General features: G+C 43.0%; 1 protein-coding gene and 1 long non-coding RNA gene across 3 annotated transcripts in view; one reads left to right on the top strand and one right to left on the bottom strand.

The window, feature by feature from the left end:
- The window catches only part of LOC142144026 (uncharacterized), a 995,146-nt gene that overhangs the window by 667,436 nt on the left and 305,339 nt on the right, over positions 1-22,371 (bottom strand). The gene's annotated exons all lie outside the window — the stretch shown is intronic.
- DIS3L2 (DIS3 like 3'-5' exoribonuclease 2) overlaps positions 3,495-22,371 on the top strand; it is a 216,220-nt gene continuing 197,343 nt past the window's right edge. Inside the window, exons 1-2 of the mRNA XM_075202357.1 lie at positions 3,495-3,586; positions 19,489-20,080. Coding sequence (XP_075058458.1) covers positions 19,498-20,080 — 583 coding nt within the window. The 5' untranslated portion in view covers positions 3,495-3,586; positions 19,489-19,497. The remainder of the gene's footprint in view (positions 3,587-19,488; positions 20,081-22,371) is intronic.

Genomic DNA, 22,371 nt, shown 5'->3' with positions numbered 1-22,371 from the left:
TCCTCTACCTACCTAATTGTACCATTGATTTGTGCTCCCGACTCCCCATGTCTCCTTAATGGCAGCCCTTTTCTTATTGTACTTGTCTTACTGTACTGTGGAATGATATTTTATTTTATTTATTTTTGTTGGGGGGGGGGGGGGATTTCATGTTTTGTCTTTTTGCTGGAATGCTGATGTCAATGCAAGCCTGGGAGAAGAGTGAATATGAAATTTCTCTAAAGCCAAGATGGCTGTTGTCCTGCCTTACATACATAAAGTCAAGTAGGGGGGGAAACGATGGCATACATAAGTAGGTGGAGGAAAAGACTTGTGGGAGACAAGTGTGTAGACAGGATACAGAGATGAAGGGTGAGGCAAAGTAATATTTAGGGCAAAGGGCTGGACAGACACAAACAAAGGGAGGTAGACACAGGGGGTAGACCAGTAGCACAGGAGATGTGAGAGGGTGAGTGAAGGTGGTAGATAAGACATGGTGGTCACAAGGGCATGGATAAACATGACACAGGTGGAAGAGATATAAGGAGAACAAAGAATGCAAACATGGGCCATGGGGGTATATAGTAGGCAAGTGGCTGTGTCCACAAGTCAACAACCCAGCTCAGTCTGTGCAATTCAGCTTAATGTGGGTCAAAGTTAACAGGTGTTCCTGCACATGCAGATTTGTCATCAGCAAAACAAGAGTAGTGCAGATGCAGTATGGTGGTGTACAGTACTTATTGTCAAAAAAATATGTGTCAGGTCATCTTATGAATGAATAAATGAAATAATTTAATACATAAAACTTTTTTTTAAAATCTAAAGAATCAAAATCACTTCACATCCCAATGCACATTGCCTCATCAACACACGTGACCTTAGTAATCACCTTGTCATCTCACAGGTTGAAGTACATCACTTAAGAGTTGAAAGTCTATTACGGTGGAAAGATCACACTATTTCCCACTATCAGCTCCTACACAAGAAATCTCCTCCTTGGTTTAGTCACAACTCCATTTAGGATACAGATAAATCTAGTGTTGAAGTCACAACCGAATTCCTCTCGCCCACACTGGGGTTCTATAAGATCCTGGACTAATGGGAGCTATTGAAAATTTTATTTTGCTCAGTTTGGCTGTACCGTTCTAGATAATATAGCGAAGAACTGGGGCTGTGTTATTTTATTCTATGCTGGTTATTATTTGCAGTGCTTTTCCATAGACGGAATACAAATTATTCAGAGAAAAAGGTCAGCATGGTGCAAGTTTTAACTGTGTCCTTATTGACTATGCTTGTCACTATTTGGCTACTAGCATCATACATTGTTATAGCCACACCTCAGTTCACAAACTATTTAGGATACAATGGGAGACACATCTTCAACAGAACTCTGGATTTAGTTCTTCATTCAGCATCCATGAAGGGTGGTTTGCACACATTACAAAACACAAGCTAAAATCTCTCTAACAACTCAACTCTCTTGTAACTCTTATTGGTTTTTGAAACCCAGACACTATTATTTCCCAAACTGACCTGCCATAATCTGTGCAACTAAGCATCTTTCTCATTTTCAAAAGCAGGTCAAAGATGACCCTAGCATATCAGATACAGTGGCAATTCTTTTATGACATTTACATGAGTGACAACAAATACATAAATTGTCCTTCTTCGCTATAAAAGCCCTCCCTCTACATAAACTGCCCTGTGACGTGGAGGCTTAGGGTCCACAGAGTGATGGATCTACATCAAGGTCCTATTCCCAAACTTTGACTCTCTGGGACTCCAGGAGTTTCTGTGTTGTCTCTGGGTCTCCAGGACCTGTCAAGCTAAAGATGAATATTTTGCTCTCATTGTCTATTTTTTCCCCCCAACACATGTAAGCAACTGTAGAATATTTTCCTCATTATATCATTGTGCAAATATTTATGATTCACATATGTTAAAGGAAATATCCCAGTAATAACCCATCCCCCCACTCCAAGGATATGATTCACCTGGATAATAGAAAGCTGGGGGTCCTTGTCCTGCTTCCCCCACCAATCCCCTCTACAGCACAGCTTCATAGCCCCTACTGACTTTAGTAATCCAACTGCCAAAGGCTGTTATAGCCACTGCGCATAGCACTTTTCAAAAGTTATTACTGAATAATTAAGTCCAGGTGACACCTGTTTCAGTAACTCTGTATCACTTAGTTCTCTGCAGCCCCAGGAATGAAGTATGTGGAAAGTTTGCAACTGTAATACAAAGGTAATGAAGGGAATCTCAAGAAATGTAATCCTGCCTTTCTATGTGAGCGGAGGCCAGAGATATTGGAAGGAAATTAACTTTAAAAAATATCTTTACCATCCAGTCATTTATTGAACTCAGGATACTAGAAATGAGAAATAAGTGGCAAAACAGGAGCACACGACTCGGTACTGGGTGACGTTAGACATTTTGTAACATATGCTGATACTTGCCTACACTCTCCAAATGACTGGGAGACTCATAAGGGTCCTTGAAACTATAATCAGCTGGTAGTAATTTAAACTTCACAGAATGTTTAAAGAGGAATAACATTGCCACACGTGGCTAAATATAATAAAATGATGAAATAAACATTCACAAGCGTAACATCAGTCTTTTAGTGTAGGGGCTCAACAGTCTCATTGTTTTCGATTTAATACAATTAAAAAAAGTAAATACATAATAATTATATGTTTAATTCCAACATACTGTTAATCTCTCACGAGCAGAGCCCTCTACTTCTTGTGACCCCAGCTTCATTCCTCAACCTCAACTCTAGACTCCTTGCCCTCCATTACTTGCCCTGGTCCTGTTAGTTCGCCCCCACTCCTGGATCCAGACCCATCCTACTTTAGTCCACTCCCCACATCTCTTCCTTCCACTTTCTGGCTCTCAAGTGTTTCTTTATTCATATATACCTCTCTGCGTGCCTGGTCTACCTGTACTCATCCGGATTGTCAATTCAATTGCACTTTGTTTTATCTTTGTACTTCCCTCCATGCCATGTTCGGTTTTCTCCTTTGCACGATGGACGGTGCTGAGGACCCTTTGTGGCGCCATAAAAATAAAAGATTATAATAATAAATTCTAATTTTAGTGCCACAAGTCTATAAATATAATGATCTTCCTCAATGCTATTGGCACCTTGCGTAATAAAGCATATTAGGCTGTTTGTTTTTAAATTTTAGGTGGCTAAATTACAATTAAATGCAGTTTAATATCACCTGATTTACACTGGAGTAACAAAAAAAATTGAATTGAACATTATATTTTAGAAGTAGGTACCCTCTAGTTCTACAAGTCCTTGTCTTTGGCAATTTAAAGCTAACAACTGTAGCTCCACAACAGCATAAGATACTTGTATTTTATACCACTATTATATTACTGATGCTGCAGTTTCCAGACCAGGTGTAGTTCCACACATGGATGAGCCTCGGTGATATGTTATCATTAGACTCCGCCCACACGAGGTCTGACCCTCAAGCTGGCCCCACCCCCCTGCAACCTGCACGACCCGGAAGAAGTTATCAGCACAGCATCTATAGCAGCGGTCCCGGGGGGATTTAAATCGTGTCGCTAGTAACAGTGCAGGAGCGTTACGGTGAGTTGCTGGCAGCGGAACCGGGGGGAGGAGGCCGGGTGCACTGTTCTGTGACTGACACCAGCCAGGAGGAGGCAGCGGGTTGTCCCTTGTGGTCTGAGCTGGGGGTACCGGCATTGTACGAGTCCCTCCAGACCCTCGTTATCATAATAGCCAGCGCTGTAATGGTTATCCTCATAGTACACCATACTACCACACACGCTTTCTTTAACGTGATATCATTCATTCACCTCAGAGTTTTGTAGTGGTGGGAACAGAAACAGACCTTTGTCACTCTAGGCTGACTGATATGTTGTGCTCAGTATGTGTAGCCCAGTGATAAGTGTCCGTATACCTGTCACCCACATTCAGTGAGATCACATAATGTTCAAGCAGATTATTTACTAAAAGCAAGACTATGTTCTGATAAATATTGGTTTGTTACACACTATTCCTTGCAAGGCCAGTAATTTATTTAAGGCTTCTCAGCACTATTAATCAGATGATAATTTTATTTAATACCAGATTAACAGGAATCTGGTGTTTAACATGTTCTTAAAGCCTGTAAAATGTCCAGCTTTCCTGCAAGTGTTCATTGTGTCAATTTCAGCAGTGACTGCAGTGTTCATGTGTGGTGATACTTTGTATGCTGTTCTAACACTGATATAAAGTAGGTTAACCTGATGCATATCATGGAGGATCATGCCAGTGAGGCACTCTAACTTTCAAAGGCCTGCTCATTACCCTTTATCTCTGTAATAAGTTAAAATTCTACATTTAATCAGAAATATACCATTATGTAGACCCATAACAGTAGGTAATGTAATACATGAGGCTGAAGTTAGCTTCTTATTTGGCCAACAAGGTTTTGGGCATGGAATCAGGGGGCAAAGTCACCATCTTCACACTCTCTTAATTTGATCCCACAAATGAAGAGGGAGTGTCTAGTCTTCCCATCTTCCTAATCTACCTCCTGTCCTCTTGATCCCATTTCCTCACAAATTGGTAGATCCCTGTCTCCTGTGCTCATTCATCCTCTAACTAAAATCTGTAATCTCTCTCGACTGGTATTTTTTCATCACTATTTAAGCATGCAGTGATTACTCCTATTTTAAAAAAAATAAAATTCTGACCCAAACTCTCTCTCAAATTACCGCCCAATCTCTCAGCTTCCATGCACCTCCAAGCTTCTCGAGAGAATTTCCTACACTTGTCTCACACTTTCTTACAGCAACCAACCTTTCACCATCTGTGTTGTCTTGCGTTACCGATGGTCTTTCTGCCATTTCATTTTGGATGTCTTCTCACCAACTCAAACTTTCAAAAACTGAATTAATAAGATTCCCACCCAAAACCAGAAGCTTACTGCCTGACATTTCTATCCCACCCCGCAAGCTCGCTGCCTAGGTGTAATAATTGATTCACAACTATCATTTATTCCCCACATCGACTCTATATCTAAATCATGTTACATACAACAACATTTCCAGAATACACACATCTCATACAAGACATTGCAAAAACCTTAATTCATGCAATCATCATCTCCCGCATCGACTATTGCAATTCCCTCCTCACTGGTCTTCCCAAAATCAGACTTGAACCCCTACAATATATTTTGCACGCAGCAACTAGAAAACCCACCACTTCAGACAAACTTATAATATTCTTCAACCAGCATCTTAATCTCCCTAGGTTACCAATTTACCACCCTCTACACAACAACCCTCTGACCAACATTGCTTTGTGACTGATCATACAGTCCACTTAATACTTTTTACCTTTGCATTCTAGCTGGTCCAATGTGCATTATGTTGCAGCACATGCCCTTGTGTTTCAAACTCCCATTGTCCCATAGATTGTAAGCTTGCGAGCAGGACCATCCCCATCACCAATCTATAATACCACCCACACACCTTTTACAGTCAGGAAATGAAAACAAACTTTATTTGTATGTAAATCTTACTAAAAAAAAAAAAAAAAAAGAATTCTTCAAAATCTAATGATGAAAGAACAGGATAGAATGCGAAGAATCGACAGACTACCAGATGTAAGCTGCCACCTAGGGATGTCTCAACCTCCGCCATAGTGTACCAGCTCGCATGAACCATCCGACCTGTCACGAATGCCCAGCCTGTCTCAGATACAGCAGTCTGACCAGCTGGCTGGCACTGGCATCACCTGAGTCATTTACAAATTAATTCACCTTTTCTGCCACCTCAAAGTATTTACTATGGTGTCTTTGCGTTCACCAAAACCACTTATTAATGTTTGACTCTTAAATCACATACACATGTAGCATGAGCCTTACTTGGCTTTGTAAATTCACAAAGAATCACGGAGAATATGCCAGACTAAATTTATTTAATCTGAAAAATGTTTCCAATGCTTAATTAAAAACCGTTAATAACAGAACATGCAGAATAAGTTTTATAAATAAAGTAGGAAATAAAACCAGAACAGATTGATTTCCAGACGGTCACAGGGCTTTCGAAGTGAGCTATCTATCCCTTAAATATAAACTCCTCACAGATACTTATCTGTCCCTGGGCTGGCAAATTTCACTTGCATAGGATTAGTCATGTCCTTTAGCAACGTACAAGTTAAGATTACATTATATGGTTACATACAATATACATTGTCGTACCTGAATATTATGAGAATATAACAATAATACATAATTGTCACACGGCTCCTCTTCAATTCCTTTATTGTCCAAACATCATGCAGAATACTATCCACCACAGCACTACAGGGAAGGATTTTTCTCCTAATGGGCACTAAACAGTGTGCACTCCATGTGTAATATCTAAAAACTGTGCTAACTAAAAAGAGTGCTTTCAATAGCCCCTGCCCCCCCCCTAATATACTGAACAAAAAATAAAATCCAACACACTTATACAACTGTTGGAGGTATTGTGCTACAATTTTCTGCACATTTCAGTCCAACTAAATGTATGCCTAATTTGCTAGTTCTTTTTTATGTTTTTCTGTGTATTGGCTCGGACAAGTGCACAGTCCTTGCTGGTTACATTGTAATTTTCTGTGTCCTGTTTCCGTTCTTACTTTGTTTGTGGAAAATATGTATTGGTGTTTTATAAATGAAGTTTTTAAAAAAACAAAAAAAAGAGACTCCTGAGATGAAGCTTCAAGAAGGCAATACTAAGAAACAGCGCTGAGTTTTCCATTCCCAGACCATGTTCATCCTTCGGTTTGTATGCCACACTCCCCTTGATAAAGTTCAACTTGTCCATCCATAGCAACTGAAAGATGAAGGAACTGACCTCATCTTGGGAGTCTTTTTGGAGTCTCCACCTCGGTGGGTAGCTGGTTTTTGAGTTTGGATGGACCCCTTTCTAAACGCATGGTTGGTTTAGGGTCCTGTAAAAAATCTTCGAGTAAATCATGGATACCTCCTGGCCAATAATGTGGTTCAGGGTTTGAAAGTGACAAGGAAATGGCAGATCAAAGCGGGTGAGGCAAAAAACTCCTAGAAGGGTGTTGGAGAGGAGGATTTTACATACCCATGTGATATGTTCTCGAATGGTCTGTGTTTGGTAATTCCAAGCAGATTCCTTTCAAAATTTAGTGATCTTACTTTGCTTGCGTTTCACTGGAGCCTCTACGTTAAGGAGAACCTGAAGCATAGAGGTGTCGATGATTGTGGTTGTCCACAGGAGGAATGTTATGGGGATGTGGAGACAATGGATGACTTCTTGCTTCAGTGTCCTTTTAATTTAGAGGTTTACAATGGAGTGCCCCATACCTTAGGCCTTCCCTGTCTTTCGGGGCTTAGTTACCCTGACTGGGTGTATGGAGAACTCAAAAGGTGTGGGGATTTTGAGTTAAGCACTCGTTTTTTTAGTTACTGCAGTTTTTCGGTTTTACATTTGGCATGCAAGGGGCAAAACCCTTCCCTGTAGTGCGGTGGTGGATAGTATTCTGCACAAGGTTTTGAAAATAAGGGAAATGGAGAGGGAAAAGCAGGGGTAGACTCTGGTGGAGGTTGAGACATCCCTAGGTGGTAGCTAACCTCTGACAGTCTCTCGATTCTTTCCTATCTATCCTGTTCTTTCACGATTAGATTTTAAGGAAATCCCCCTTTTTTTTTTTTTTTTTTAAATAAAGTAAGATTGTTTTCATTTCCTGACTGTAAAGGGTGTGTGGTTGGTATTATAGATTGGTGATGGGGTTGTTGTAATGCAGAGTATTGTGTTAGAGGATGTCATGTTTCTTTGATGTATATAATTATTCTCATTTGTTAAGTGATGCAGTAGTTTTTGTGGAGGGATTGTAGGAGAATTGGGTTTTATGATGTGAAGTTTTGTTCATATTGGTCCTTTTACCCTTTGATAATGTATATAGTCTACTATTATTTTGGACAAAGTGATATTGGATTTATTTTTGTTGCAAGTTTTATTAAAAACATCAATCCTTGCAATACTACCGCTATTTATTCAAAATGCTATCTGTGCCCACTTTGCCACCTGATTTCATGCCCAAAACAGTGTAGGGCCAGGCAAAAGACAGGTGTTTTATATGTAACTGACCACCCTATGTTTATTCCCACTGTCAAATTGGTGACCCAACGGCATTTATTCCTTGCAAAACTACAGCTACTTATTCAAAATTATAAAATATGGTGACTTTGCCCACTGATTTCATGCCCAAAACCTTGTTGGGTCATGCTAAATACTATTGCAGTTTGTATAAGGGACACTCTTTAGTGTTAATCTGATATGAAATCTGTGATCCAACTTTATTTAATCCTTTAAAAATAAGCTTTTCTGAATAAGAAGCTGGAGCGTGAATAAGAAGCTAACTTCAACCTCATATGTAATACTGGGTACACACTACAGGTTTTCACCCAATTATCTGGCCGTTTACATGATAAACGACCATTTGGTCTGATATCACATAAGTGTGTACAATCCAATGAATGTTTTATTGTTCCAAAGCACATTGTGTAGTTTTACTTTATAACTGGGCTAAAAATCTCTATAAACAATGGAACTATGTCAGGCACATTCTGAATTGTGTATGCATTACCAGCAAGTGAAGGCAGATTTCGATAGTTTAGACTTTTTAGCAGATGGTTATGTCAGATGAAGAGCACAGATCTGAAGGTAAATTGTGTGTGTGTACGCGTGAATCTGCATGCTGATCGGGACTTTCAGTTGTTGGTAAAATCGTTCAAGATATCTCATCGGGAGAAATCTTCTGTAGTATAATATACCCAGCCTAAGACAACGAAAAGTTGCAAGCTGTGACAAACAAAGCTGGCAATTCAATGTGATGTAGCATAAAGAAGGAAAGCGGTGGGGGCTGCAGTTAAAGATTTGGAGGGCTACATGTTCCCCATAACTGCTTTGAATGCTCAGTTGAAGTCAAGGACTTTACTTAAGAGATAGTGTTTTTCAATATCCATGGATACAGAGAGTAAGCATTAAATCATTGTTGCTTGTCATTACTTCTTATGGTTTTTTTTTTTTTTTCTCCCTTAATGCATTTGTAACTACAAACTATCTAAGGACAAATTTTCATAGCCAAAATAAAAACTTTATATGCAAGGAGCATAACAATCTTTTTCAATACTGTCTATTTCCAAAACAGATCCACTTGGCATTTAGTTTTGTTTATCTCAGAAATTGGTCATATGTTCCAAGACGGGAAAGGTTAGAATTTGAGGTCAAATGTGGCAATCCATTCATTCTAAATCCATAAAAATCTGTAATAGGATCTCAATGTCAGTCAATGTTACTGTTTTAATATCCATAACATGAAATGTCACTACATTAGGGGGCATATTCAATTCTTTGTTTTCCGCGCCGCGGAAAAACTATTACCGTTAATATGGTAATAGTTAGTTGGATTTCAGCTCAGGGAGCTGCGAGCTGAAATCCAGCGAGAAAATTACCGTATTAACGTTTTTTTTTCGCGCACTATTACGATGATAACGGTGATAGTGCGCGGACCGCGGGATTTTCGGCGTTTCCGCCGACAATTGCATACGCCCCTAGAAGTCTTTACTAATCTGGATAAATGCACCTTTTTTAAAGGCTTGGCACCATTTTTAAAAAAAATTAGCTGACAGTGGGGTGTATGTCGCTCTTCTTTTTAATATCCCAAAGTATCTTTGAAAAACAAATTGTGTGTAGTTTAACTAGCGAAAGTACTTGTAAGAAGAATATAGAGTACCTAATGCTACACTTCTTTAGCTTTTTAATGGATTGTTTTTGTGGCCTTGCGCATTGTTGTGGTTGCAAACCTGACCTTTCATACTCTGAAACAAAGGAGCAGTTTGTATTGATATATTGCTGTTGCAGGGGAAAAAATGTGCTGATTACTTTTGCGTCCTTATCTTCAAATTTGTAATTGTAAACCGCTATTGCGTCTTTTCCCATAAACATGGAGACATTCTAAAGTATATTTATAAATCTGACCAATTTATCAGAATCCATTAATTTCCAATGCCTTAAAATAAAGCTTTTTGAGCCTCTTAAGTGTTTGAATGTCCCCACGGATGCCCAGTGATTTCCCCCCCCCCCCCTCCGTCTCTTCTCCTGCCGCATTCCTCTCTCTGGTCCTCATTGTTCTCCCTCCACCCCAGGACTCTCCCTTTTCCCCTGGACACTTTACTGGACTTACTCGCATTTGCCTTGGATCCACTGAATCCCTCCCCCCTGGACTTGCCAGCGCTCCTGCTCACCACCCTGAAGGCACCAGCTCCTGAGGACTCCCCTGCTCTGGACTACCAGCGAACCCACGCCAGGATCCTACATCTAGTGTTCCCTGTACTCCCTGCCTGGTATTGTTCCCCAGCTTTGCCTACTTGTTTTTGTTACACCCACTGTCTTTGCCTAGTATTTGCCTAGTATTCTACTTTGTCTTTTTCTTACTGCTTCCTAATTGTTTTGCCTGGAAATTCTACTCACTTTATTTTTATTGCTTTTGTTCTTCTTACTACCAGTCTACTACTTTACTTTTATCACTCTTGCTCATTTTATTACCAGCCTACTGCACTATTGTTTTGCACCATTGTTTGCCTATTGTTGTCCACACCTCTGCCTCTTCTCTCGGATCCCTCCCCCTGCTTCTTCCACCTTGGTTCTCTCGCCCCTCCACCACCCCTCATCTCCTGTATATCACCATGCCTCCACGCTCCTGTCCTATTCCCATCCTCTGCCCTCGTCCCCCTCCCCGCCCCTACCTTAATGCTCCCCCTCGCTCCAACCCTGCCTCTCTCCTCCACATCACTCCCCTTCCCTCCCTCCCCTTCTCCTGTGCCCTCTGGAACTCCAGATCTATCCGCAACAAACTGACGGCTATCCATGACCTCTTCATCTCCAACTCCTTTAACCTCCTTGCTATCACCGAAACCTGGCTCTCCTCTGCTGACACTGCTTCCACTGCCGCTCTCTCCCATGGTGGTCTCTCCTTCTCCCACTCCACCAGACCGGACGACCGTCCAGGTGGGGGAGTGGGACTCCTCCTATCCCCTAATTGCTCTTTTCAGGTCATTACCTCCGAACCTTCCCTCTCCTTCTCCTCCTTCGAAGTCCATTCCATCCGCCTCTACTCCCCCATCCACCTCCGTGTCTCAGTCATATACCGCCCCCCCGGCCCCACTTCCCTCTTTCTTGACAACTTCGCTTCCTGGCTTCCCCACTACCTGTCCTCTGACCTCCCCTCTATCATATTTGGTGACTTTAACATCCCCATTGATCTCCCCTCTGACCCTGCCTCCATCAAACTTCTCGCCCTCTCCTCCTCCCTTGGCCTCACACAGTGGACCTCCTCCCCCACCCAATGCCTTGGTCACTCCCTTGATCTTGTCTTCTCTCATCGATGTGATCTCTCTTGAAACCCTACTCTCCCCTCTTCCCTCCCTGGTCTGCCCTGACCAAGCCACCTCTCTCTATAACCACTCTCACCACTGCCTTGGACGCCGTCGCCCCTGCCACCTCTGTCTGCCGACGCCCCTTAACTCCGCAACCCTGGCACTCCAAGCTCACCCGCTTCCTCCAGAAGTGCACTCGTGCTGCTGAACGCCTCTGGAAGAAATCTCGCTCCCTGGCTGACTTCCTTCACTTCAAGTTTATTCTCTCCTCCTACTGCTCCGCCCTATCCCTCGCCAAACAATCCTTCTTTAAGTCCCTCATTTCTTCTCAGTCCTCTAATCCCCGCCGCCTCTTTGCCACGTTCACCTCTCTCCTCACCCCTCCACCTCCTCCTATCCCACTCTCCCTCTCTGCTACTGATTTTGCATCCTTTTTCTCCTCCAAAATTCGAGGCCATTAGACTTGGTATCTCCTCCTCCCCTTCCTCTCCTGCTTCCCTCCTCGCTCCCCCCTCTTCCCACATCCCACCCTGGTGCTCCTTCCGCCCTACTACGGGCGATGAAGTCAACTCCCTCATTTGTTCCTCTCCCCCGTCCACCTGCCACCTGGATCCCATCCCCTCTCACCTTCTCCGATCCCTCTCCCCCACTGTCTGTGCCTATTTAGCTCACCTCTTCACCCTGTCTCTCTTCTCTGGCACTGTCCCCTCCTCCTTCAAACATGCCCTTATCACTCCTATTCTAAAAAAACCCAATCTTGATCCCACCTCACTCGCCAACTACCGCCCCATTTCACTTCTCCCCTATGCCTCTAAACTTCTCGAGCGAATTGTCTGCAACCGCCTCACCTGTCACCTCTCAGACAATTCCCTCCTTGACCCCCTCCAATCTGGTTTCCGCCCCCTCCACTCCACCGAAACCGCACTCACCAACGTTACTAATGATCTCCTCTATGCTAAATCCAGGGGTCAGTTCTCCCTCCTCATCCTCCTTGACCTATCTGCAGCCTTTGACACCGTTGACCACCCCCTCCTCTTGCAGACCCTTCTCTCTCTCGGTCTCTCTGGCTCTGTCCTCACTTGGTTCACCTCTTACCTCGCCAAACGCTCCTTCTCTGTTTTTATCTCTGGATCTTCCTCCCCCCCCCCCCTCCACCCTCCCTGTAGGAGTCCCTCAGGGCTCTGTTCTTGGCCCTCTACTCTTCTCACTCTACACTACCTCCCTCGGTGCTCTCATCACCTCATTCGGTCTTCAGTATCACCTATACGCCGATGATATTCAACTTTACATCTCCTCTCCCGATCTTTCCCCAGCCCTCCTCTCTCGTGTATCTGACTGCCTCTCTGCCATCTCCTCTTGGATGTCCTCACGCTTTCTCAAAATTAACATTGCTAAAACCGAACTCATTGTTTTTCCCTCCATCTCAGTCCCCATCCCACATGGATCTCTCCATCACTGTCAACAACTCCACTATCTCATCTGTCCCCCAACTCCGCTGCCTGGGAGTCACCCTCGACTCCTCTCTTCTCTTTTGCCCCCCACATTCAATCCCTTGCCCAATCCTGTCGCTTCCAACTTCGCAACATTGCCCCCATCCGGTCCTTCCTATCTCATGAAGCATCCAAAACTATTATCCACGCGCTTATCATTTCCCGGCTGGACTACTGTAACCTTCTCCTCACCGGCCTCCCCCGCTCTCGCCTCGCCCCCCTTCGTTCTATACTCAATGCGGCTGCGAGGCTTATCTTCCTTTCTCGCCGCTCCTCTTCTGCCTCCCCTCTCTGCCTTGCCCTACACTCGCTCCCCTTCTCTTACAGAATCCTTTTTAAACTTCTTACCCTCACATACAAGGCTCTCTCCCACTCCACTGCCCCTTACATCTCCAATCTCCTCTCCATCCACACTCCCGCCCGGCCCCTGCGTTCAGCCAATGACCGTCGCCTCTCCTCCACTCTGATTACCTCATCCCACTCCAGAATTCAAGACTTCTCCCGAGCTGCCCCCCTGCACTGGAATGACCTCCCACGGTCCATCCGTTTGTCACCTAACCTGTGCTCCTTCAAACGTGCACTCAAAACTCATCTCTTCCGCATTGCCTACCAGCCTTCCACCTAACCCTCTCTCCATGCTCACTCTCCTCAGTAGAGGGGAGCGCTTGCTCCCCTTCTCCGACATCCTCTGTGCCTGTCGTCTGTCTACCCTCCCTATAGGATGTAAGCTCGTATGAGCAGGGACCTCCTCCCTCCTGTCTCGCTACCTTCTCTTCTGCTCCAACCTCCACTCACTTGCCCTGCCTGGAGCCTCTGAAGTGTTGGTACTACTCGTTTATTGTATTGTTCTGTTATTCCCTGTACTGTCCATTGTTTGTATTGTGTACGGCGCTGCGGAAACCTTGTGGCGCCTTATAAATAAACGATAATAATAATAATATGACTCTGTAATCATTATTTTTTTTTTATATGGCATCACAAGGCTTACGCAGCACCGTACATAATACAAAGTACATTAAGAACAGTGGACCATACAGGATACAACAGTACAGAACAAGACAAGTAAAACCAAGACTCCAATAGCCCCAAGCATATTAAGTACAGTGACATTGGAGAAGAAAAAATGTAATTGAGACAGAAGGAAAGCGGGCCCTGCTCTAAGAGCTTGCATACTAAAGGGAAGAGGAAACAAACAGCAGGCATGTGAGGTGTCAGTGGAGGGGATCAAGCGCAAGAGGAGCGTGAACAGGAAATAGGGAGGAGAAGAAAAACTATGGAGAAGGTTAAGTGGATGACTGGTGGGCTTTGAGGAAAAGATGGGTTTTGAGTGCTTGTTTGAAGGTGCCCAGATTAGGGGACAGACTGGGTGAGGGAGGTTCCAGTGGAGGGGGACATCTCTGGAGAAGTCTTGATTCTAGTGTGGGATGAGGTGATCAGTGTGGAGTAGAGGCGACTGTCATTGGCCGAGCGCAGGGAACGGGTGGGAGGGTGAATGGAGAGGAGGTTGGAGATATAAGGGGCAGTGAACTTGGAGAGGACCTTGTAGGTGACAGTGAGGAGTTTAAAGAAATTTCTATAGGGGAAAGGGAGGCGCAGGAGGAGCGACATGAAAGAAAGATGAGCCCAGCAGCTGCATTTAGAATAGTGATGGGAGTGGGGGAGCCTGATGAAAAAGTTATAGTAATCAAGATGGGAAATGAGTGCATGGATAGTATTTTGGGTGGCATCCTGAGAAAGGAAGGACTGGATGCAGGCGATATTCCGTAGTTGGAAGCGACTGGTTTGTGCAAGGGATTGAATGTGGGTGGAAAAAGGAGTGCGAGGAGTCGAGGGTGACACCCAGGCAGCAAAGCTGGGGAACAGGAGAGATGGTGGTGTTCTTAACAGTAATGGAGAGATCTAGGTCGGTTGAAGATTTAGAAGGAGAGAAAACAATGGGTTCAGTTTTAGCAATGTTGATTTTGAGAAAACGTGAAGACCTCCAAGAGGAGATTGCGGAAAGGCATTCAGACATGAGAGAGGAGAAAGGAGGGGGTGGGGGTAGGGTCAGGAGAAGAGATGTAGAGTTGAATGTCATGGGTGTAGAGGTGATACTGTAGACCAAAGGAAGAGATGAGATCATCCAGGGAAGTAGTATACAGTAAGAAAAGAGGACTTCGAACAGAGCCCAGAGGGACTTCAACGGGGAGGGCAGAGGGGGGGTGGTTGAGGAAGAGTCGGTAGTGGGAAAAAAGAGAAGGAGCGGTTGGCAATGTATGAGGAGGTGATCCATGTGAGGACAATGGCAGAGAGAAAAAAGGATCTACAGAAGGAAGAGGTGGTTCATGGTGTCAATGGTCGCAGAGAGTTCCAAGAGAATGAGAAGTGACCCTTGGATTTGGCCTGGAGGAGGTCATTAGTAACTTTGGCCGTGGTGGTTTCAGTGGAGTGGAGGGGGCAGTATCCGGGGTTGAGGAGATAGTTATTTGACAGGTGACTGAGGCGGTTGCAGGCAATCCGCTCGAGAAGTTTAGAGGCATAGTGGAGAAGTCATATGGGGCGGTAGTTTCTGAGAGAGATATGGTAAAGGTTGGGTTTCTCAAGAATAGTGCAGATAAGCGTGTGTTTAAAGGCTGAGAGGACAATGCCGGTAGAGATTGACAGATTAAAGAAGTATGTAAATTGGGAACAAGCAGTGGGGGAGAGGGTGCTGAGGAGGTGTTGGGTACCAGTTGCCAGGTAGATGGGGGAGAGGAAGGAATGACAGAGTGGACTTTATCACCTGATGTAGGGGAAAAAGAGCACCAGAGTTGGTTGTTGGAGGAAGGTGGAATGATGATGATGATGATGATGATGGGTGAGCTGAGGAGTCGAAGTCTGTGGCAGAGAGGGGGGTGGGGAGGAGAGTTGAACGTGGGGGAGGAGGCGGTGGTGTAATATATCGGTGTTGTAGCTGTTAATAAAGTTGCAGAGCGGAAAGCCAGTTAACTGTCCATTTGGACAATAACCTCCAAAATTTTTTAATAACATTGCAAAGTATTACACTACACCCCCACACCCCCACCCGGCTACTTCCTAATGCCACCCGACAGGCAAAATTATCTGCGAAGAGCACGGGTACTAGCATATAATGATTCTAATCGATACCCTGTTATGATGCTACAATGTACAGGATGCAATGATGACCAGAGCAAACTTAGTTTGCACATAATATACCCTCATGTTATGAGAAGCATACAGTGTGGCATACCCCTCTTGTGCTGCATGCTGGTAACTTCTTAAGATGCAATTAATGTACTTGTTTGTTCTCTTATGGAATGTACATTTGGGTGGTAGTTATGTTTAAAGCCTTAAAAAAACAAAACAAACAACATTTTGATGCCCATAATAAAAAATATATTATAATATATTTTATAGTGAATGGATCTGTGCATGTACCATTTATAACGAACTTTTAATTTGCTTACACCAAATTTGATATCTGCAGTGTACACAAGTTATTTCTTGCTACAATGCAATGGAGTTCCATAAAAACACTTATCAAGTATGTAGAACGCTCTGCTGCATTGGGGCTTTGGGTCACCATCATAAATGCGAGTTCACAGTACATGAATTTTGTTCTTGATTTAACTAGTGATGTTTTTTCATTTCTGTTTTGTGTGAGTTAACTGTTAATAGCCAATCACAGTCTAACTTGGTGACATATGAAGGGTAGCGCTCACCAGAGGCAAACCAACAGATTACAGTGCTGGTGGTTTCTTGCAATGCCCAAAAGTTTTAGTGATTTTGCTAAAAATCTATAAAAGTTTTATAGCCCCAGTTGAATACTCAGTTGTTCAGTGATGATTGTTTAGTCTACAAAGTGGAGGTGTATTTTGCACATGTACATTTATTTATTTCTATTTGGGGGGGACACTGCTACCATGGGGTTGAGTAGGCACTTAGTTCAAAATATGAATTGGAAGATCCACCATCCCCCCCCCCCATCTTTTTTTTTTTTTTTCTTCTCTCCTGTGTGGCAGTTGATGCAGGCACTGCTGTATACAGGGAAAGGGTGAACAGGCGCCAGTTTGACCACTACTGAACGTTCCAGAACCTAGAGCAGTGTGAAATGTTACAAGATCCAGTCCTTTCTAAGGTGGCAGACCACTTTGCATCCAGTTGTGCAACTCCTTGGCTGTGGCAAGCATATATCAATAAGGCCCCCTCGTAATGGAGACTGCCAAGATTATACACTGGGTGGAAAGGAATGTCCCAGCAGTATTCATCCCTGGGATGGAAAATTGAGACGCAGACTTCCTGGACAGGCATGCCATTGATCCCAGGGAATGGTGTCTCCGTAATGAGGCTTTCAACCAGATTGTGGTGAAGTGGGGTCAGCTGGAGGTTAATATGATGGTCTTTTGGCTAAACCACAAGGTGGATCATAACTGCGTGAGAACCAAGGATCCAAAGACGTTCCTAGAGGACCCCATGACTGTCCCTTGGAAATTTTTGGCTAGTGATTATTTTCCCCCATGATGGCCATGCCGCCTCTTTTACTCAAGAAGGTCAAGAGACTGTAAACCTTGTAGTACCAGAATGGCCGAGAAGTTCATGGCTTGACGGCAGAACCAACATGGAGTCTTCCTCCAAGAAAAGAAAAGTCAATGCCCCTACAACTTTGCTCTGCTGGCTTTAACTTTGTGGCTTTTGAGGCCATGAGTCTTAGAGCTTAAGGCTCTGTCTAAGAAGGTCATTCAGACTATGATCAGGGACAGAAAGGTAGTTTCTGTAAAAAGTTACCATAAAGTTTAAAAATTTGCATGAAGAAGTGCACACATCTTTCTTTAACTAGTCGCTACTCTTGTCCTGGACAGTGGCCTCAGATTGGTTTTTTTTAAGGTTCAGGTATTGGTTCTCATGTTCAATCGCCCTATGTTCCACTGGTAACTTCAGTTCTCTTCCCAGCCCCTATTTCCCGGGTGCTCCACCCGGCTGGTTTTACTTGCCACCTGGCTCTTGGAGCCCAACAGATTCCTATTATAATAGAATAAACCATTGTTTCTCCTATTAAAACAGGCACTATATAAACACTACAGCCAGCAGTGTGTGTTAGACCACTGACCACCGGTCTGACCAGTCCTAGCAGGTGTGGGCAATAACCTCCAACATTTTTCAGTATTATTGCAAACTATTACAACTGACCCCACCCATCTACTCCTTAATGCCAACCGGTTGTCAAAATTTTCCACAGAGAGCACTGAACTTCTTTGTCCCTAAATTTCATATCTGCACTGCTGCAATGACCATTTGAGCTTTTAGAATTCGTTGATTCTTTTACTAAAAAAATGTCTTAATTGAAAAGTGTCATTCTTATTGGCTATTCCTTCTGCAGAAACGGTGTCCCAAATTGGCTGCTCTATATTGCAGGTCACCATTCCTGTTTTTTTTTCCACAATGACTGAGCTGTCCTGCGCACCAAACCTTTCTTCCAGCCCAGGGTGGTGTCAAGATTACATCTGAACCAAATTAATGTTAATCTACTTCCTGAAACTAAAGCATTTTTTAGGGCATAGGATCTCTCCATTTATTGAATGTAGTCAAAGCCATGAGGGTCTATGTAAGAATGCCATCCTTAATTCTTTGGCGTGCAGTGGAGAGAGTGGCCAATGACAAACCAATCTATGACTGTATGGCTTGGGGCAAGAATTCCACAGACCTATTTTCACAGGGAAGCCAGTCCCTGAAAAAATTACAGCTCATACTATCAGATCAGTGAGCGTTTCCTGCATGGGCCTTGGTGAGGACCTGTGTTGGATGGCAACCTAGTCTTCAGTCCATGCTTTTACAGCAGTAAAAAATGTATTTGTTTCCAAAGAAGTTAGCTTTAGACAAAAAGTTTTGTGCAGAGCGGTGTGCATACTCTCCACTAGTGGCATCTTTGGAATGTCCCCATGGTAGCAGTGTCGCCAAATAGGAATTATTTTTTTTTTTATTATTGCCATTAAATCCATTTTTTCTGGTTCCATTTTGGAGACGCCGTGTTACCACCCCTTTTGTGCTTGAACTTCTGACCGTTTTTCCTTTGGTCTTGTTCTATGGGGCTTTGTTAGTAAAGCAAGGAAAAACAAAACAAAACAAAGGTGTCTGGCTGTTATTGGCGGCGTATAGAGGGGAAGATATTTTGATTCAAATTGCCTACTCCAGAGAGCCTGTCCTCTAACTCCCTTTTAGTAGTGTTCTCCAAATGGAATCTGAGAAATGGATTTAATGGTAAGTACAAAATACTTTTATACAGGGAGGCAACAAAAATTCTCAAAAGAATGAAAAGGTTTTTTTGTACATGTAAAAAGAAAAAAGTGAATATAAATTACAGACTGTTTTCTGTAGTATACACTACTGCTAACAGGGCTTTCTATTTACCTCCTGAAAGTCTGGTTTGGTAAGTGTATGCTCTCACAGAAATTACATCTTTCAGTGTGCAGTTTCATAATGCGTAGAAAGAACTTTTCTGACATACAAAGAAATGAAGACTGCCCATACTCGTATGACATTTTGTTCTTTCCATTTGCTTGTTCCAAGTAAAATAACTATTTTTTTCTTCTGTTTTTTGGCACTAAATTTGCCTAAAGACTTTTGTCATGGATCATTCAACATATTCAACAGCTAGCCATGGTCAAGCAACGAAAGAAGGTGCAAGCTGGGCAGGTATCCAACAGAAGAACGCGTATGCTAAACTGGTGCAGCAACATCACAGTGGACGCTTCAAGTTATACTTGAACTATATAGCGCAGAAGCTGCAGCTAGATGAAAGCTGTCCTGGGGATGTTGTCTATGACAGAGATAATGTTTGTATTGGAGGTTTTCGAGAAGGTCCAGGAAGAAATGGAGTGAATGCTTATGGCAATTCTAACACGCAGTCTTCCTGTGCAAAAACAAGTTGTTCAAAGTTTGAAAAAGAAACCGATGTTGGAAACAACAATCGAAAAGGTGAAGTAGAGGACGGGATGCACCGATCTGGCAGAGATTCCACTGAAGATGGAGATTTTGAGCTGGGAGGAAAAATACACCCTTCTCTAAATGTACATCATGTAGCCAGTACCAGCCTGCAGCCTTCAAGGGGAAACTGTGCTTTTGAGAGTAAAAAAGAATCCCAGTCTGGGAAGCATGCATCAAAGTCTCAAGCTTTCTGTAAGAGCATCTCCAGAGAACTGCTTTCTGAAGGTATGGCTTCAATGCAAACTGTTCACCAAAAACACTTTTTCTTGGTGAGATGTGGTCAAGCTTTAAGTATGCTATCCAAATTTTTTTTTTATTGATATAGATGAACTGATATGTATATATTAAACTCGGCTGGTGCTATTGGTTTGGTTCCAGCAGAATGTGAAGCGTGCCATAAACCATACTCTGCTTCACATGCTATTTCAAATGCATGAAAAGAGAGAGAGAGGTTTAGATTTGTATGTTGTTAAAAGTAAGATACTCTTAAGGCCTTTTGGACAAAACTAATGCTCCTTTTATTTTCTGTAAACTTACCACCAGTTCTTATCAGATGTGTTTACTGTAAGCAAAAGTGGCCTGTTCTTGTCCCTGTATTTGTATCAAGAGTACTATTATGTGGTCAGTTCACCATTGCTGGCATTTGTTTGATTGTATTCCTTGCTACATTGGAATAGTGATGAATTTGGATTTGAGGTATTTGTATTGTTCCTCTTGGTAAACTGAATTGCCAACAAATCACAGCAACAGCCTACATGCGGTCTTAATAAAATAAGAAGTCTGTTTACTGCTTTGCACCCCTTCCCCGGTTTACTAGGGTAAAACCAGCTCTACCTTTTTATGTGGTATGATTCATTATGACTTATGGGAGATATATATATCTATCTTTGCCACTGTTAATATACTATTTGTGTTAAAAATTACCTCCAAAATCAACCCCCCCCCCCCCACCACCACCACAAAATAAATAAAAGATACTCTTGGGGATACCTCTTATCTCCATCTGAAGCAGACTGTGGCTGGGGGGCACCTAGCATAGTCCTTTGGTGCTGTGTATCCTCCTTATACACAGAGAAGGTAAATAGGTGGTTCCTAGTCTAATGCAAATTGGGAGCAGTGTACTAGCTTCAGGCTATGGATATCTGCCCATATCAGGTTGGGCTGATGAATCATGAACCCTGGAAGTGGCATTTAATGCGACCTGCAGAATGTATGGTATGGTCATGAAGAAACCCTGCACCCCCCTCTCCTTCTATGCTACTTCTCCTCACAATGCCTGCCTACACCTAGCCCACCTGTTCAACTTGTCCCTTTCCACCAGCTTCTTTCCCTCATCCTCTGAACACTTCTGCTTATCCAAGTATGCCCTTCTTTTGACCCTGTCTCTATCTCCAACTATGAACTAATTGCTCTCATTCTGTTTGCCTCCAAACTGGTTGAGCGGTTTGTTTATAACCATTTTGAAAGCTTTCGCTCCTTGACCCCTGTAGTCAGGTTTGTCCCCTCCACTCTACCAAGGCTACTCTCACTAAAGTCACTAGTGATCTAGAAATCTTAGGGTCACTTCTCTATGCTCATCCTCCTGCATCTTTCTGCTGCTTTCAATGCTGTTGACCACCCTCTTCTCCTGCATACTCTTCACTCCATTAGCATTTTGTGGTTCTGTTCTCTCTTGGTTCAAATCCTATCTCTACAACTGCTCCTAATCTGTCTCTGACACCAGCTATCCCTCCCCACATCTACCCATTGGGACCCCCATACTGTGGATAAGAAATGAAAGTTATTGGTAGCATGGGTCATAATTGCTGCAGAGAATGCTAGTATAAGATGCCTGATTTTGGGGTTTGACTTCTGTCAGCCTAAATTCTCGTTCATGGTGGTGAGTGTAGAAAGACACTCTGGTTAAGTGGGCGAGCTGTCAAGAATTTAAAAGTGGATTAATGCATGGTCCACAAAGACCACCCATAAATATTTTGTCGATGGCAAGTTGCCATTAAATAGCTTGTCAGAAATGTGGCTTATATTGTCACCTGTTGCTAATCAAATGCATCTCGCACTTGTACTGCACCAAACAGATTTTTTTTAAATGTAATATTGTTGACAATTATATAAAAAAAAATATATAAATATATCCTGCTTATCCTTGTTTTTGCAAATCTTGATATATGTATCTTGATGAAAGTATGAGGTGTTGGATTATATTGTAATCAAAATATCAAAGCTTGCAGTCCTCTTACACTAAAATCTATGCTTCGAACACTAAAATGTGAAAATCTTATGCACTCGTCTGACTGGTACAGAGGCTGAGATGTACCAAAAGGTTGTGGGGTTTTTCTTTTTTACACTGCCAAATACCCTTTAATCTATTATAGCATTGTTTACTTGAGGTACTAATACTGCTGCATTGTACAGCTTACAATCGAAGGAGATAAGGAGATCTAGATGATGCATGGAACATGTTTGATGTAATGATTGAGCTGGTGAGATTGAGCTGTGTACAACAGTATTCAAAGTGC

Source organism: Mixophyes fleayi, chromosome 3, assembly GCF_038048845.1.
Source record: "Mixophyes fleayi isolate aMixFle1 chromosome 3, aMixFle1.hap1, whole genome shotgun sequence".
NCBI classification, from domain to species: domain Eukaryota; kingdom Metazoa; phylum Chordata; class Amphibia; order Anura; family Limnodynastidae; genus Mixophyes; species Mixophyes fleayi.
Note: the sequence above shows the minus strand (reverse complement) of the source record. Positions and strands in the feature narration are given on the sequence as shown.